The sequence below is a fragment of the Saimiri boliviensis genome, chromosome 3, assembly GCF_048565385.1.
Source record: "Saimiri boliviensis isolate mSaiBol1 chromosome 3, mSaiBol1.pri, whole genome shotgun sequence".
NCBI classification, from domain to species: Eukaryota; Metazoa; Chordata; class Mammalia; order Primates; family Cebidae; genus Saimiri; species Saimiri boliviensis.
Window position 1 is genome coordinate 60086324 of NC_133451.1, and position 19567 is coordinate 60105890.

The window sequence follows — 19567 nt, forward strand, 5'->3', positions numbered from 1 at the left end:
TAAAACACAAGTAGCTAATGCAAAAGTTATAAGTTGTGATTATAAGTATTTTTTGAAGAAAGAATAAAAAATGTAGAACTATATACATAAAATGTGCTATTTTAATAAAAAAAGAGACATGGTTTAATGCAAATAATTTTATTATATATTTACAAGTAATCTGACATTGGGTAGAAGAAATACCTACAATATCATTTTAATATAAAATGACAAATGACTTTAATAAATTAAAATGACCATTTTTACTGAAAAATTAAATAGCAATCATGTAAAAATAGTTTAAATTATCAGTAAATTTTTTAGTATACTACTTTAAATATAGCACAAATGGGTTCCTTGAGTGTTCAAAGAAATAATGGACAAAGCATATGTGTCATCAAGTAGATATGATTTGGTGGACCATGAGAATGGAATTCAGTAAATTAAGAAAGCAAGCTGAGTGGTTGTGATTTCAGATCCTTTTAGTTATCAGTATGAAGGAAGAGAACGCTGAGAATGTAACATTAACGGTGATAAGTGGTAGTACCCTGTTACCTTTTGTGGGGGATGAGCAGTGAATTCAATGAATCAAAGAATGCCAGAATAATAGAGATGGTAAGAAAGAACTGCTTAATGTTCATATCATGTGTAATAATGAAATCACAACTATGTTTTAGTGCTTCAGAATATACTACCATTTTCTAAACCTTATGATATTTTAACCTTTGAATTGGCAGGTAATTTGAAGTTATCATTATATTCACAGGTTAAAACATTAATGTTAAAGAAATCTATATGGAACCACCATAAGGACAGTTAATTTTCACAAATAACAAATAGGCTAAAACAACTACATGTACAGAGTATATAATAAAGTACAAAGAATTTACAACCTTAAAGAATTTAATATTTAACTCTAGTGATTTTTATTTAATAAGATTTGATAAATTTTATCTTAAACGTGCAAACAGAAAAGGGCACAATTGGTTCCACTGAGATTATACCAAATGACAAATCAGAAGCAGGATTTAATACATCCTTAGATTGCAAGAATTTAAGGTGCACCGCTTAAGAATTAAATGAGATCCTGCTAGGGAAGCTTTGTTTAAGCTGTCGTTACCTTGGTATTAATCGTAGAGAGCCAAAATGTAAAATATGTTTGGTCCTTATGTAGGACTAGCCACACCAATTGTGCTTACAGTTTATTTTGTTTTATATTTACATTCATATAACATAGATATCAGTATAAAAAAAAAAAAACTTGTCAAGAAAACATTTTTTCCACGACACAAACTACCAGTATTTTGCCAAGGAGCTGTTATTCCAATTACTCAAATACTCAAACGTTGTTTGTTTGAAGCAAAGAAGCAAAGATACTGGCCACATGTAGCATTAACCATGCAGTTGTTAACAATACAGGCTAAAGATGATGAGGTTTCTTTGAGAGCTGCCACACATCCACAAAGGTTAACTGATTTCCCTTGACCTCATCCAGATTGGATTCTGAACAATTTTTCTTGCCCCAGCAATTATGTAAAAATTATCAGAAAAATTACTCACTCCAAGGTCACCTGAGCCACAGCGTCCATTGAACTGTATCCATTTTCCATGAAAATTTCCGTATATCGGCCCATCTTGATTGCCTCTAGCCATTCACCTACTGATCTGTAGGCCCCAGATCCTAGGGGGCTATGTTCTGCCAATAAATTAGATACTCTAAAACACATAAAACATAAATATTATAAGTAACAATTTAATTCTTTCATAACAAAGTTTACTATAATGTTAACTCATATTCAATGGACCTTTGAGTCTCTAAGTATATTTATAAGGGGAAAGTATGCAAATGCTAATATGGAAGAAAATAATTTAAAATCCAGGAGAATACAAAATCAGTCTAGTGAGATTATTTTATCCGCAAGTAATGAGGACTTAATATGAGGACTTATTAATGTGTTCATAAGTAAATTTTATGTAAAACAAAGCAATAGCTAAAAATTTCATGTAGATGAACTAATAGATGAACTAATAGATGAACACAGAGAATTTTTAGGACAAGAAAATTACTCTGTATGATATTATAATGGTGGATACATTTGTCTAAATCTATAAAACGTACAACACCAATAGTGAATGCTAATGTAAATTATGGGCCTTGGCTGATAATTATGTGTTAATACTGGTTCATCAGCGGTAATAAATGTGTCATTCTAGTGCAATAATATCGACGCTGATAATGGGGTGGGGGAAGGCTACGTATGTGGAGGGTAAAGGGTACATGGGAGTTCTCTGTACTTTCAATTTTACACTCAATTTTGCTATAAACATAGTATTTTTCTAAAAATCAGTCTACCAAATATTGTCATGTAATGATTTAGTTATAGTACTCTTTTGTTTATGAAAATAAGGAAAATGTTACCCTCTATAGTTATGTGAGATAATTTGCGCAAAGCCAATCAATTATAGACTTACTAGAGAAACTTATGCTCATTTAAGTAAATTTCTCTGCAAGTTAAGGAACTACTTTTTATTTATTTTATGCTCTTATATAGAGTTCTTCTTAATTCACCTGGGAGTGGTAGAACATGAAAAACAAAATATAACCCCAAATACAAACCAAAACTTAATAGGATCAACTAAATCAAAAGATGCTTTTAACGTAACTACATTCATTCTCTTTGGCCAATAATAATGATATAATGATGATGATGAATTTTAGAAATGTATCTTAAAGAAATAATCAGAAAACAAATGGCACAAGGAAACGAAACATCAAAAATAATTTACTTGTCCATCATGTAAATTTACATGATTTACATGTGAAATTTACTTATGTAAATTGCAACTATAAGCAAAGGACACAAAATACATTTCTTTACAGTCAGGTTTTCTCCACTCTTTTACATTCCATTTACATTTGAGTGTAGTTTCTTCAAAACCGATTTTATAAATTCACTCTGTTTGAGATGGGCAATGATCTCTCTTTTGCCATAATCTGTTAGCACTTTTCAAACTTCAAAATGACTGACCTCTTGGAAACATTCAACCAACACCACTACCACCTCCCACTTCACTCTTGAAATCCTACTTTGTCTCAACATTTTTAAAATCACAATTTTGTGTGGGTGTGTGTATGTTTTTTTTAAATTGAGTTTTAGGTTTTGGGGTACATATGAAGAATATGTAAGATTGTTGCATAGGTACACACATGGCAATGTGGTTTGCTGCCTTCTTCCCCATCACCTATATCTGGCATTTCTCCCCATGTTATCCTTCACCAACTCCTTACCCCCCCATCCCTCCCTTAGTTCCCCCCTACAGACCCCAGTGTGTGATGCTCCCCTCCTTGTGTCCATGTATTTTCATTGTTCAACACTCAACTATGAATGAGAACATGTGGTGTTTGATTTTCTGTTCTTGTGTCAGTTTGCTGAGAATGATGGTTTCCAGGTTCATCCATGTCCCTACAAAAGATATGAACTCATTGTTTTTTATGGCTGCATAGTATTCCATGGTGTATATGTGCCACATTTTCCTGTGTAGGTTTATGCATGCTCAATCTCCTTTGCCTGCTACTTTTTTATTTTCCTGACTTTAAAACTCGAAAGGAGCCAGGAATTGGCCTTATATTTTTCTTTTTAGGCTATAACTCCACTGTAGAGAATTTTACTCACTTTCATGTCTTTAAAAAGTATCTACTTGTTAAAAATATTTATCTCCAAATTAAGATTCTTCTGTATCCATATGTCTATTATGTGCCTCTATATTTCTGAGAGAAACATGGTCCCAGGTTCAAGACCACACTTCCCATCTTCTCTATATCCGTGTGTCCTGAAGTCCTCCATATTATACATGATACAACAATCCACCTCTTCTCTTTCCTCATTTTTCTCAAAATCTATCATTGTGCATACCATCTATTCAACTTCCAATATATTGTACAGCTGACCACTTCTCTCCCATTTAATATTAATATCACCTTATTTCAAGATCATGTCTCACCTGCACAACCAATCTAGCATTCTAGTATTCATCTTGAATTCTACTCTCACTCCCCACTGCAAAACCAAACACACATTTGGTTTTGAAGTTTTTACTTTGTTCAGTGTTTTTCACTCAGCAGTGTATTGGCTTCATAAAGGCAAATACTTAGGTCTATTTGCTTAATGCTGCATCCTTAGCACCAAGCCCCAGCATGACACACAGTATAAAGGTGAATAGATGTTATATGAATAAATGAATATGTTATAGTGATTTTTAGCCATTAGGCATGAATTGTTAGAAAGAGAAATGCAGAAAGACGCAGTTGGAGAGTAAAATCTTAAAGTTGAAATATGAAAGAATTGCAATTTTGATAATAGCAAGGTCTAGAATATAAGCATGGAAAAAAGAGTACAAGGTAGTTTTGAGAATAAAATCATTGAAGGAGAAAAATTCAAGATATTTAGAAATATTTGAATATTATCTACATGGTGAGGTAGAGTGAGACAACGGACCATAAACTAACAATTTTTAGAGTCAGGAGATGCAGATAACTGAATAAAGGAAAGGTAGTGAGTGGTACAGTGGTCTTAAAGCAAACTCTGTTTAAACAAAATGTAGAAAGCTGAATCCTATATATTGTACACTTAGAAATGTTTTAAATGCTCTCAAATTATAATGATGATGTCTATATAAATTAATATAATTTAGAACATTAAGAATTTTTTTACTCCTTTTGTATGTCCACTTGTGATAATGTAATATAATTCAAACAAGTAGATGAGAGAAAGTCTTAATATTTTACATGACAATAAGAAATTTAAAAGCAGATATTTGGGGAACGACATAAGGAATAATTGCTAAGAAGATACATTCTTCATTTGCTACCACAGGAAGTTAATGACGCTTGAACAGAATTTGAAGATTCATTCCTCATTTGTATTTAAAATGACTTTTCATCTAGTAAACAAATGTTATGTCAGAATCATAGAACTTTTATAACTTGATCAACAAATTATTTCTCTTTTAATCCATGTTAATAGGCAGCCAATTTAGTTACTGACATAACACTTGTAAAAATAGACAACTGCCTCAAACATAGTGAAAATAACAATCTGGTAAATTTTCTAGTACAGAATAAAACTGATTTATTATTAGAGAAGATAATTCTGTTTTTTAGATAAAGAGAAAGGAATGCTTTACAAAATATAAAACATTATTTAAATGCACTTATGTGCTATTTAGAAAAGTAAAAAATATTCTCATTTACTCACACAAATTTTCTCCACAAGATTACTCATTTATCAGTTTTAAATCTCATTCAAACTGCAGACTAAATAATTAACCAAAAATCTGTGAGCAACTGAATAAGAGCAAAGGGTCCCTAAAATTTTCAATGTTCCTAAAATATGAAGACTAAATGTATTCTAAAGAAATCAAAGAGTAATTAATGTTAGATATCTCTGGTTTAAAATATATCAGTGCTTAATTGGCTTTTCCTCATGTTATAATCTTATACTCCTCCTCCTCACATATCTTTCAAAATGCATCAATATACATACATTTAAGTTTTTTTTTCCTTTAATGATACCTGAATGTGGCTATAGTTCATTTTTTTCTGGACCTGGCATGTTACACTATTAGATTAGGTATAGGTGCTTTTAAGTATCATTTAATCACATATTTCATTTATTGTAAGAGATTAACATGTAAAAACTATATTCAAATAAATTAGTGTCATATAGACTCATAGATTAATGTCAATACAAGAATGACTTAATTGATAAAATATTCGTGACATCAATCTGAATTATGCATTCTGGAAAATCATTCAGATCCGGCCTTGTACCTGCATGATGCATTAACCAGGGTCTTCAAACTACTTGGGTTACGTATCAGCTTGTCCAACATGTTGACTATGTCATCAAACTTGGGCCTGCTATTTCGGTCTTTCTGCCAGCAATCCAGCATTAATTGATATAGAGCAGCAGGACAATCCATGGGGCTTGGCAGACGATAGCCTTCCTCTACTGCTTTAATCACCTGTGCAAAGCAAAACAGAACCAGTCCCCCAATACCACAAATTTAGTATAGAATAGCTTCAGAAATGTCCCACTGTCCAACTTTTATCCTTTCTTATCCTTACTCTTGCAATAACAACTAGCATTACTGTCTTTAAAATCCACGGCTATTTCCATTTGCTGCAAAATACAACAACATAAAATAAACATACTATCATAATATAAAAAGATAGGCTTTCTTCACTTATTATAAACAAAATAAATGATAATCATTTTTTCTTAAAATCTTGGTGAAGGGTAATTTGTAAAATTAATTGACATAAAAATATACAGTTTATGTTTTATTCATCCTTGCACTCCAGAATCAAATAGAGATTAAATTTTCTAGCGATTTTTCTGAAAAGTTGATGTCTTTTTAATGAAAAAAATATGTGCACAGACACATTTTTAAAGTAATAGAACTGCAATTTTACTTCAAAAGAGAATTTTGGATGGTAAATGATGGATAAGTCAAAGGCTAAATTAGCATAACTGTCTCATGTATCATTTAATAATGTCATGGTCTGACTGTTTATTATCATCTGCTGATTTCTGTCAGGAATCTGGAATGACTGTCTAATAGCACAAGAATTATAAATATCCTTGATTTTAAATGTAACCATATTATAAGAGTATCAGCTTAATTGTGAGGTCGTTTTATCAAGAAAATTTCTAATGTTACTGCCCCCATCAAAATATCTAACTTAAGAAGAAATTTGTTTATGTTACCAAACACAGCAATACAGGTTTTATTCCATTATTAAAATTCAAATATTTGAGTGATACTAAAACAAATATTAATGAACATATTTCTTAATATCTTATTATGAATATTTCTTCAACAATTAACCTTAATTTCATTTTCTCACAGCGAATTCAGAATTGATTTGATAAGTTGGAAAAAATGACTGGAATAGAAACTTTGCAAAGATAATTTTAAATTTTTTCTTTTATTTTTTATTGACACATAGTAATTGCACATTTTTGGAATACAGAATGATATTTCAACACATGTATAAAATATATAATGATCAAATCAGGGCAATGAGCATACCCATTACCTCAAGCATTTATTATCTGTGTTGTGAACATTCAAAATCTTCTCTTCCAGCTTTTTGAACACATACAAGAAGTTACTGCATACCATATTCACTTCACAGTGCTGTGGAACATAAGAACTCATTCCTTCTACCTAGCTGTCATTTCATATTCTTTAACCATCATCTCCTCCTCCTCCCACTCCCTTCCCCTTCCTGGCCTTGGATATCCACATTCTACCCTTCTACTTCCGTAAACTTATTTTTTACAGAGACAATTTTTAAGCATTGGCAAGAAAACATTCTCCTTACGATAAAGAAAATGGCACCTGACCCAGTGCAGTGGCAAATAGAAAAAAGGTTAAATGGTAGATTTCAGAGACATAGGAGTAGAGAGGAGAGAAAAGTAGTTGAAACCAAGCAAATTCAAGCCTAACATTGGATAGTAATTTCTGTTAACTTTAGGCAGAACATTTCTGAGAGTGAAAGATATTGTCAGATATAATTTCGGACTTATTTTATTTGAAGTGAGTAGGGAACACCCAGATGGCAACTTGCAGGAATCTGGCTAGAGCATAGGAAATATTTGGACTGATAATATAAAGATAAGGGTCATCAGCACTTGACCACAGCTTGAAGTTGGTGTAGTTAAATCCCCACCCATGGGAAAGCATATAATAAAGGTTCTGAAAAATACCAATAGTTAAGTAGAGGCAGAGAAATAAAAAGTACTCAAGGACTCCAAAATTAAATGGTCAGATAAACTGGATAACTTCAAGCAAAAGTCCTAAGAGCAGCCTACTACCTTAGTTAATTTACCTCAAAAACAATATAAGTACTTATAAGGCAAACTACAGGAGACAATGTTTTCAACAATTATAACACATGATTAACATAGATTATTAAAACTTATACACATTGAGAAATAAAATAATGAAATAGATAAATGAGAAACATAATAGCTAAAAATTTAAGAAAGAAATAAAAATGCTAAACAAATTTTAACATAATATTTATTCTCACTGGTGATCAAATAAAGGAATATTTTTAAAAATTATCATTTGCACACATAGATTGACAGAAATTTATTTATTTGCTGATTATAAGATTTCCCATGGCTGGTAGGGCCAGTTTTTATTTCCTTTAATAGCATATATGTACCAAAATAAAACATCTAAATATAAATAGTTTGTCATGTAATATATTTGCTATGCAGTGAGAATAGTAATTCTTACTCAAAACATGATTTATTTCATAATTTGCCCTTTCTCCAAATTTGCTACCAAGTAATTATACATTTTTCTTTAGCACCTATTTTTTTAAATAATTCTTCCTCCACTAAGCACAATACCGATGTTTAAACACCTTAATAAGTTATTTGACCAGTGTAGTTATCTAGAATTTCTTTCTTAATAAGTCTTACTATACGGTAAATTTATATTTAGAAATAAAATGATGTGTCTCTACATTAACTTAAGAACTTGGTCCAGGTAATTAGGTCACTGAATTTAATTCTACATTAATTGTTAGTATTTATTTTAAAAACAGATTTGAAATTATAACTTCAGATTTTATATTTAGAAGTGTCTTTTTTTCATTTTTAACGATTATTTTTCATAGTTCAGGGATAAATAAATGGCATTAGTACTCTGGAAGGTTGTAAAATGCTGGAAATCTACCAAAATTGATCAAGTGCAATTTAGGTGTTCATTTTCCCATACAACTTATAACATAGAATCAATTGAGTTATAATCTTGATGGACTTTCTCATTACTATTAGATTTGTATAGGAGTTTTGAAAGGCTTTACTCACAAACACAGAATCCCACATAGTATATCACCCAACTAAAATTTGCCTTTTGCAATAAAGAATGTATGTAAGTATCACAAATAGTTAAGTCATCACTTAATATCACGCATATATTCTGAAAACTGTGACTTTCAGTGAAACAAAGTATAATAAAACCAGTTTTACTATAAGCTAGTTGATATAAACAAGAGTTAAGCTCCTAGGGCATATTTCTGGTCACAAAAACATAACTAAACTTCTTATAAAGACCTAAAACGACTCTAATATTAAACAATGAAGTAAATGTGACCTATACATACATATAAGAAAAAGTGACAAAAAGAAGTAAGATAATTACTTATTTCTTATTCCAGTTTAGGGCTGCAGGTGGCTGATGCCTATTTCAGCAGCACAGGGTACAATGTGGGAACCAGCCTTGGCCAGGACACCATCCCATTGCAGGACACACTCACAGTCACACATGCTCACTTGGACTGGGGCCATGTAGACACACCAATTCACCTAAAGGGCATATCTTGATATATGGAAGGAAAACACACACAGACATGGGGAGAACCTGCGTGTTTCACATAGACAGTGGCCCTGGCTATGAGTTGATATATTCGTTTTTCTTATCAACATTATAACAAAATGATGTTGAACAAAATGATGTTATTCCGGGAATATTTGTACTTCATGAAGTGCTGATAAATTTGTAACAACTCACTCTGCCTGAGGTAGAACAGAATTACAATATTTGTATACTGATGTGGTGTAAATACTCCCTCCATGCCAGTTGTAAGCTACTAACATGGTCTCGTCCAAGTAGAAATGTTCTGAAAATACGCTAGCTGGTAGAAGCTGGTTGGAGCACACCAGCATACACATCTCATCATCCAGAAGCAGCAAGAATCACAGAACACCAGAATGGTGTTTTAAAGGCACAGCTAAAGCACCAATATGAAGTCAAGATTGTTAAAGGATGGGTGCCACTGTTCATGTTGCAGCATATGTATTGTCAGAGACTTTCATGTTGTGCTCCATTCCCAGTGACTATTGCCAGAAAACACAGCAAGATTCCATTGAACTAACAGTTACAAATTACTCATACAAATAGATCAGCAGAAAAGAAGTCACCATGATGTCAAGGATAAATGATATTGAGTGGTAGGAAGCAGTTAGACTTACAGTTGGTGCAAAGAGAAATATGTGTGAAACCCCCAAGAATGAGTAATTAGATCAGACCACCAGTTAAGTCACCACAACCTGCCAAGATCATAGTGAGGGGAATTCAGAGTGGACAGTGGAGTAGGGGGAGGATAAGGACCAGGTGAGATCCTAAGGTCAACTATAGCTATAGGCTGCAGTCCATCTAGTAACCTGCCTCTTCTGAATTCTTTCTTAGGAGGAAGTGGCAGCAGAACCATGAAACAGATGCTCTCTGAACCTGTGTGAAATAGGTCTCTCATGGTAAGAGGATAAAGCATGGCAACCACAAAAATTTGTCTCTCAGCTCTTCACCTGCAGAGATAGTAATTGGCCAACAACCCTAGCTGCTGTGCTCTAAAGCCCTTCATCACATGTGCACCTGCATGAAGTAAGCTTGCAGGCAATTATGGAGCATGGCAGGGATAATAAGACTATTATACGGCATTTCTCCCAAGTAGCTTGCACTCGATCATCCTTCCTTCCTTCCGTCTCTACTGTACCTGGGGACATATCTTTGTCACAGTCTGACATCTCTCCCAACTTCCCTTCATCCCTCCTTGATTTTTCTTAGGAACATTTTCCTTACTATCTAATTCTTTCCTGTTAACATAGGCTTCTTGGAGGGCCTAGATTAGCCTATGGATTATGTCATACCCATACAGACTGTTCGTGTATTATCTAAAGTCATCCTTATTGCAAATCTATAAGATAAAAATTATTATACACATTTCACAGATGAAACACCTCAGGTTCCAGATAATTAGAAGGTTTAAGAAATTGGCCAGGTGTAGTGGCTCATGCCTATAATCCTAGCACTTTGGGAGGCCGAGGCGGGTGGATCACGAGGTCAGGAGATTGAGACCATCCTGGCTAACACAGTAAAACACCGTCTCTACTAAAAATACAAAAAATTAGCCAGGTGTTGTGGCACGTGTTTGTAATTCCAGCTACTTGGGAGACTGAGGCAGAATTGCTTGAACTCACGTGGCAAAGGTTGCAGTGAGCCAAGATCATGCCAGTGCACTCCAGCCTGGGCAACAGAGTGAGACTCTGTCTCAAAAAAAAAAAAAAAAAAAAAAAGAAATTGCCTGTCTTTAACAGCTAAGAAGTGAGGGTGGCAGGATTCACAAATTAAGTATTTTTGTCATACAAATCTGTGGTCATTCCAACTTGGTGCCCAGTCACACCATTGTAATTAGAAATTATCATCACCACCCCTCAACACATATCAAAGAAAATAATTTTGGAGAGGTTTGAATGTTACCCTATAGAATTATATTTATTTGCACCATAAATAAATATATGTGAATGTCACCCTATAGAATCATATTTATTTGCACCATAAATATATATTTACATATTTATATTTATATTTATATAAATTATTATTTATTATGTCATATATATCTTTCCCCAGAATTACAATGAGCTATTTTGGAAGATAGTGCATTCTTCATCACAGATGTGAAAATGTAGGCTTGGAAACTAAGCAGCAGGAAGATTATAAAGATTATAGGGACAATTCAAGCATCAGTTATGTATTTCCATGAATTAAGTTCTATCTAGGACTTGAGTACCTATGTTGCTAGGCATTTACTTGAAATTTCACATACAAGAGCTGCTAATACTATATATGAAGCTCCCTACAAATGACTAGAGTCTATGAATATATTTCTGGAAGTAAACTCAGATGACATAGAAATAGTGTCAGATACATCAGTTTTATTCCAAGATTTCTTTCCTATTTTCAATAGCTATTGAAGATACATTAAGTATGTATTTTTCTTAGCATATCAATCTTAGATCAGTAGACTTCCAGAGATTAAACAGATCTTAGAAATCTTTTATTGAAGTCTATTCCCTTTATAACTACTGAAACTGACCAAGAACTGTAGAATCCAAGATGAATGGTTTTAAGTCCAAGATTTTTGTTTTGTTGTTGTTAAACAACAAGGTACAGAAATTTTGAGCTGAAGTACCGATAATATTTTATATGCCACTTTTTCAAAACTCTAAGAATTTTCATGAGGATAATAGTTCCTAAAATAATTACTTACATCTGAGGGCAGCATTATCCTTAAAAGATGAATATTCTTTGGTCCAAGACACTCATTTTTGATTGTGCTGAGGCTAAGGAGTTGAGTAATTTGCTTACCATCAAATTTAAGTAATTTGCAATATTTGGATGAGAACTAAATTCCTCATACCCCTTCTTTAGTTAATTATAACAGGCTGACTGTTTTAGCACGAAAAGATGTAACTATATATAGATAGATAGATAGATATACATATATATGTACACACGTATAAAACTTATACTGCACATATATATATATATATATATATATATATATATCACTTATACTGCAGATATATGTATATCTTGTACATCAGAAATGAAACAAAGAATAGAAAGAGGAAGAGAGGCACACCCAGTACAAAGCTAGTTGACATTTTCTGGAGTCAAACAGTCTTTCTGCTTTGCAGGTAAGATCTGGGCCAACAGAAGTAGTAATAAAATGACTGAATTAAAACAGAAAAAGAAAGCACAAAACCTGATTGCCAAAAACCAAAAAGGACAAAAATACTTCTAATATAAGAAGACTTAAAAAGTTTACTTGAATTAGGTTTTAAAATATTTTGGAATCTATGTACTTAGTAGAATCTATACAGTCATATACTCTGCAATAAATATAAGAGAAAGACCTTTATCACTAAAAATAAAAATGAAACAAAATGAAATTTTTAGTTTTTATTTTAGCTTCTGAAAAATGTTGACATTTAAAGTGTTTACTATCAATAAATAGGTTTCTACTGACTACATGTTATTATCTTTGCTTCTGAGCTTGAATCATAGTTCATGGTCTGGTATTTACCTAAATTCACTTTAGTCGTTCTAGTTTATTTTTATTATTATTGTTACAGGTTTTCTTTGTGATAGAAGAGACAATCCTAAATCAAAAGAAATCTTCTGCTGCATTTTGCCTTCCTGACACAGAAGAAGGTCTCCTCTGTGAGATTTAGATTTTCCTGCATATCTTGGTAATGTAACATTTTCATGGTGGCAAAGCCCTTTAAGAATCAGATATCATCTGGAATGTAGAGATTATGGAATATATCATTTGAAATTGCCAAATCAGTACTTCTACTTTGTTTTCTGAGAATTTTTCTCCAAAGAAATATTTAGTGATAATGATCATTATATACAGTTGATTTGTCATGTTTCTTGGATATAAAATTTGGACAAAAATTAGGGCATAGAAAATTTAGTGCTGTGTCTTAAAACCAAAATGCCAATGATGAACTAGCTGAAAAAGTAACAATGCCTGTGCTGGACATTGTATCACAGAAAGATATTTTAGAGTGATCTTTAATTATAAGATCATTTTCTGTAAACCTCATTTAGATTCTTAGAAAACAAAGTAGAAGACAAAACTGCCTGAAATGTTAAATAAGCAATTTCTTGTGTTTTTCTAAATAGTTTGAAATAAAGTTATCTGGAAGAATATCAAGACACTCAAATGGCTGAAATTAGGGGGAAAAAAAAGTAAAAAGGAATAATGAAAATCACAACGAAAGCATGATGAGAGTAAAAATAGATGATACTATAAAAAAGTGATTAAGCATTAGATAAATGAACTTTTATTCACTTGTCTATGCAACTTTATAGTGCCCCCACAAAGAGCATTGTCATTGACTCAACACTTTGATTATGGGATTGGCCAATGAGATTTTAACAAACATGTTGCAGACTGAGATGTAATTGGGTTCCTTCTTGCCCTTCAACCATTTTGCAAATGAGATCATGTTTGGGCAAGCTGCTGGTCTCAGGAGGAAAGTAAGAGACTTGTGGAGGAGAGCCAAGGCATACTGACCCACTGACCCCCAGGAAGATAAGAAAGCCTAGTCAAGATAAACACAGTTATGAACATTCACCTAGCACCAGTGTTTAATTTTGTCTGTGACAGATACAACTGTATTAGGCATAATTCCTGATTATGTGGATGATCTGCTGCACAGCTGGGAAAGACTAATAATTCTGAGTGACAGGATCAGAATTCAAAATATCTCAAGTGTGAGTAGAAGTTAACCAGGCAAATAAGGGACAAATGTTTCCCTTGAGTGAAATAGACACATGGTTGAAGCCAGTATATCGAGGCTCACTGCCAGAATGGATGAAAATACTTCCACAAAAATTAAAAGAAGGAATAGCATTGAAATGAGCTTTCAGATAAGTTAGAAATAAAACCATGCAGTGCTCTGCAGGGCATGTTATCATTTCGCATTTATCTGAAGAATAGAAAGTAGTAAATAGGTCTGGTCTTAGTCTAGACTAAGATCAAGATCAATCTAGTGTAATCATATATTGAATTGAAAATTTTATATTTTATATTAAATTAGAAAGCTGATGTAGGATTATTGGTTGGAAATGAAAGGGAGGTAGGACACTATACAATTGGAGACACTGTGTTGCTCTGATACAAAATTTTTGGAGAATTGGAATGAAATTTCTGGTATAACTTTTATTATTTCTATGATGTTAGAAAGCCATTTAACTTCTCTAAATTTCAGTTTCTTAATTGTAAAACAGTTATAATAATAGCATCCCTCTGACTGAGGATTGTTAAATATAAGTATGAATATATGTTACCAGAATTGAATGATACTTTTGCCATGGTCCTGCCCCTAAAATCATAAAGCTGAAGATAATATATACTATTTTCCCAGAATTGGAAATGCCAGACAGTGCTCCCTTTGCCAAGCCAAGTAAGCAGGGCATAAAGAAAACCAATTGCAGTAATTACAAGAAGCGGGGACTCATTGTCATCCTGTATGCTTGCTGAGAAGCAGGAATCCAGAACTCCTGTTTGCTGTTGCAATCAAAGAAGAATATTACGAAGTCATTCTTGGGAAAGCTGATGTGTGACACTGGCTCTTCTTCTAGGGAAAATTGAAGAAGGCTGGCTGCAGCAGCCTGCAATAGATATCTGCAAAGAGAAGGCCCTGCTAATGCATCCAATAAGAATGTGTTTCCAGTAAAGTGGACACAGAGCTGGAAATGTAGAAGACTGTGAGGTAAGGAACAGACAGCAAGTGAGAGGAATTATGGAAAGTCAGAATACATCCTCCTCCTCTAGGGGCCTTGCAGAGAAAAGGGCTTCATCAAGGGTCTTTGGAAGAACTCAGACAGATAACTCACTTGAGAGCAATTTGTCCTACAGCAGGCATCAATAGCCTCACATTATGATAGCAATTATGCCCCTTCTTTTCCACCTCTACCCAGACCAATCCTGAAGAATCACGATAGAGACTTTGGCAGAGGAGGAGGAGTAAATATCTGACCATACTTGTTTCACACTGTAGGTACCTACGGTTAGGCTAGGCCTGAAGTTGTGGAAAACACCTTGAAATGAATATGGGATTCATTTTGAGGTTGGACTAGAATTTTTAGACTGGAAAGTGAGTGTTAATTACTGGCATTGTTGTTGTTTCAACAAAATTCAGCTGGAAAGCGATATAGTATCTGTCTAACCCTGAAGATAATAAAGAGGGAGATTTTATAGAACATGAATGACAGAAATAATGGGAGGGAAAAAGTATTTCAAATAAGCACATTATTAAATTAAAACTGTTCGGTATACTAGTTTTACAAAGAAGTAATGAAATATTAGTTGATAAAGCACTTAAGACAGTGTATGTTACATGGTAAGGTCTCCATAAATTTTAGCTGCTTTTATAATTGTTGTTTCTCAAAGGAAAAATACAAAATTTCCATATTATCCAAAATAGAAAGGGCTGTATTGAATAGTAATGATGGAAAATTATAAAGGGAAAGATTAAAGAGCCATGTGTCAGGCATCACATGATAAACGTTGTGAACTTGAACAGAAGATTCTTTCACCATTCTTTTAATTTTAGGATTCTATTATTTTAAGCATGAATTATTTTTCATTGTGGGGAAAATCTGTTTTTTCTCCAAAATTATGTAAACAATACAACTCTTCTTACATTTTTTAATTTAAAGAAACATAGACTACTCCTTTTTATCCTCTAAGAGCATCCACTATTAAATCAATATCATTCATCCTTTTGGTTTGGAGTATTAGCTGCCTTTATCAAATGCAAATCATAAAAACTTGCCTGTCAGTATTCATTCTTTGATGGCTCTTTCTTTATCTTTGAAAATGATACTGACATGAATTGAGTGAAACATCACTATAGTACAGCTAAAACTGTCTGGCAAGGGACTGAGATTTTATATAACCGTAACTTACTTTCTTTTGTACTAACTCATTTTGAGCTTCTGCAGAAAGGATATTCCAACAACACAAAACATATCAGTGGGTAAGCAAAGAATTTCATTTTTTTAAGCAACTGTCACTTTCAGAAATGAAAAACATCGTAAGTGTCTTGACTCAGAAAACAAAGCATTTCACTGTCAAGTTGAGAAAAAGTAATTCCATACTCACATCTTGGTTGGTCATCTCCCAGTAGGGTCTCTCTCCATAAGACACAACTTCCCACATTACTATCCCATAACTCCAGACATCACTGGCAGAGGTAAACTTTCGGAAGGCTATTGCTTCTGGGGCAGTCCATCTGATTGGAATTTTTCCTCCCTAAAATTGAAAAAGATTTTAAAAACATCCTACATACTTCAAATGTATCTAGGGACATTGTTGCCTCACTGAAAAGATCTAGACAGAGATGTAGCATTCTTAAGTGAATCTGTTTGACAGCACACAGTCTCTATTCACATCTCTCAGCCCATAAGCAGTTGTAGACTAACTACTAATTGGCTGTCTGGAAGTTTCCTAGTTTAAATGCTGTGTGACTACTGAAGTAGGTACAGAATCCACATCTCAATTACAGTCCTCAGTGTGGCAGCTCTAAGTAAGGGAAAGCAGGCAGTCAAGCAAAGCAATAAGGTATACTCTCATGACTTTCAAAGAGGGAGTAAAGGACTCAAATTCCCTGGGTGCTTCCTTTCTTTAATACAGAAATTGTAAGTGGAAATTATAGGTTGATGAATGTGACCCTGAGCTGTTTAACAGTTATAAGACAAGCATTAACACTGGAGATATATATAGTACATATATATATGTATATATACATATATAATGGGAGGAAAAAATATATATAATTATATATATAATATATAATTATATATGTATACACACATATATGTATATATATATATTATATATATATATATATATATCATTTTGTTTTATTTTATTGTACTTTGAGATAGAGTCTTGCTCTGTCTCCTAGGCTGGAGTGCAGTGGCACAATCTCCACTCACTGCAACCTCTGCCTCCCTCCCAGGTTCACAAAATTCTTGTGCCTCAGCCTCCCAAGTAACTGGGACTACAGATGTGCACTATCATGCCTGGCTAATTTTTGCATTTTTAGTAGAGATGGGGTTTCACCATGTTGGCCATGCTGGTCTCAAATCCCTGACTCAAGCAATCCACCCACCTTAGCCTCCCAAAATGCTGGGATTACAGGCGTGAGCTACTGCACCTGGCCTAACATTGGATCTATTAAAACAAAGTTATACATTCCCTTGATGTCGCATTTTATTATTATTATTTTTTATTTACTATACTTTAAATTCTGGGGTACATGTGCATATCATGCAGGTTTGTCACATAGGTATACACATGCCATGGTAGTGGTTTGCTACATCCATTGCCCCGTCATCTACATATAGGTATTTCGCCTAATGCTATCCCTCCTTAATCCCCCCACCTCCTGCTATTTATCTCCTAGTCCCCAACACCCCAGGCCCCAGTGTGTGATATTCCCCTCACTGTGTCTGGTATTTCTTTTAGACTTGCTTTTCTCTTTTCCTCTGTTGTCATATTTTTGTTTTCATTTTTGTTTGGTTTGACTTTTTAAGAGGAGGGCATCTTGTTTGACTCAACCAAATTAAAAATTATTGAAATTGGATTGGGGGAAAATCCTACCACATTATCAAGTCTGGGTTTTTTTAATGGCATGAAAATTGATTTGGTAGACTTTCCCTTAGTTCATAAAATAAACACTTTTATATCACGTCTCTTTTAGGGTAAAACTATTTTTCTCTTAACTTTTAAAAGCAGTCAAACCCAGGTAACCAAATATTTTATCTGCCATCAAATATATATTGAGAGAGAAAGAGGTGAAAATTTTCAGTTTTTTCTTGTGAAAAGCCTAACATATGTCTTCCCATTTTGCAAGAAAGGAAAGATTTAATTTACATAGCAAGGGAAAAAATGGGCTTAAATTGCTGTTTATGAACCAAAGTTTCAAGATATATAAGGAAATTAACACTTTGGGGTCATACTAAAAATTATTTTGGAAATTGAAGTTAGATTTGAATTATTTTCTCTTTAGATATATGGTAACACCATTTGAAGAAGACTCACCTGAAACTTATTCTCATTCATTAAATATTCATAGACAAGATAGCATCATGATTCCTAGCTATGCATAGATATTCTATAATGTCTTAATATTCCTTTTAGAATTGTCATTTGTTGATTATATTAAACCTTAGCCCATAATTTTTCTCTGAGTCCTCTGATCATCCTTTGTGTCTTCAATAAATCTGAAGTTTCTTATCTTCTCATCTCTCAGTATATAGATTTTCCACAGGCTGCCACTATCCCCCGTTTCAGAGGACTAAGCCTTGAAAGTTTCAGGTTCTCTGTCTCACTTCACCCTGAAGCACAACACACTAACACAAATCTAGAAAAATCTACATTTTGCACTTGACTAAGACACCAACCAGTCACACTGGCAATGGATTTTTTTTATAACTTCAATCTTTCTCAGGCCAAGTTTATTAAGTGTAACTCTATTCCCAAGATAATTCTTAATCGAGCTTTCATGTAATACAAATAATTACTATGATAGTTAGGTCTAGAAGAGGAAAGATACCCCCCAATTACTTTATTGATTAAGCTGACCATTCGAAGTCTTTGTTTGCTTTGATAAGTTGCTTTTGCCCTTCAACATAGTACAAATCCCCAAGAATCACAAAGCAAAAATGTTTTTAAAAACCCTTGTAATCTAAAAAATGTTATTGTTAGACTACCAGTGGATGCAATTTTTTAAAGTTCAAATAAATAAGAGAACATATATACATTATTTTGAGAATGAAAGATATCAAATTGCATAGGGAAAGGGAAACAATGACAAATCTCTATCTTCACAAGGGTTTTAGACATTGAGGATATCTAATTTACTGACATTGAACATATTTAGAATTAAGCAGATATTGTTTATCGTGAGGAATTCAAACTCAATATGATCTCTCATATTAGAGATCACCCATGAGATTCTGTTGTAGCAATATCCACAGTTTTTCACAGAAATAGATGTCAATTATATAACATATGAATTCAGCAAGCAATTACATTGCCATGAAAGAGTGTTGACTTATGTGAAATATGACAATATGAGTTAGTGATCAATTTTCCATAGTGAGGACTTAAGTTTTTAATTAGGTACTGCAATACTTC

General features: G+C 33.3%; 1 protein-coding gene across 12 annotated transcripts in view; it reads right to left on the reverse strand.

Moving 5' to 3' along the window:
• The window catches only part of EPHA5 (EPH receptor A5), a 354031-nt gene that overhangs the window by 12661 nt on the left and 321803 nt on the right, over nucleotides 1-19567 (reverse strand). For 10 of the 12 annotated variants that reach the window (XM_074396211.1, XM_074396212.1, XM_074396215.1 and 7 more), the window contains 3 exons: nucleotides 16526-16675; nucleotides 5810-6003; nucleotides 1540-1695 (listed from right to left, as the gene is read on the reverse strand). In XM_074396211.1, the coding sequence (XP_074252312.1) occupies nucleotides 1540-1695; nucleotides 5810-6003; nucleotides 16526-16675 (500 nt within the window). Of the gene's footprint in view, nucleotides 1-193; nucleotides 1696-5809; nucleotides 6004-16525; nucleotides 16676-19567 lie in introns of those variants that run through there. The other 2 variants (XM_074396213.1, XM_074396217.1) reach the window with 1 other exon arrangement.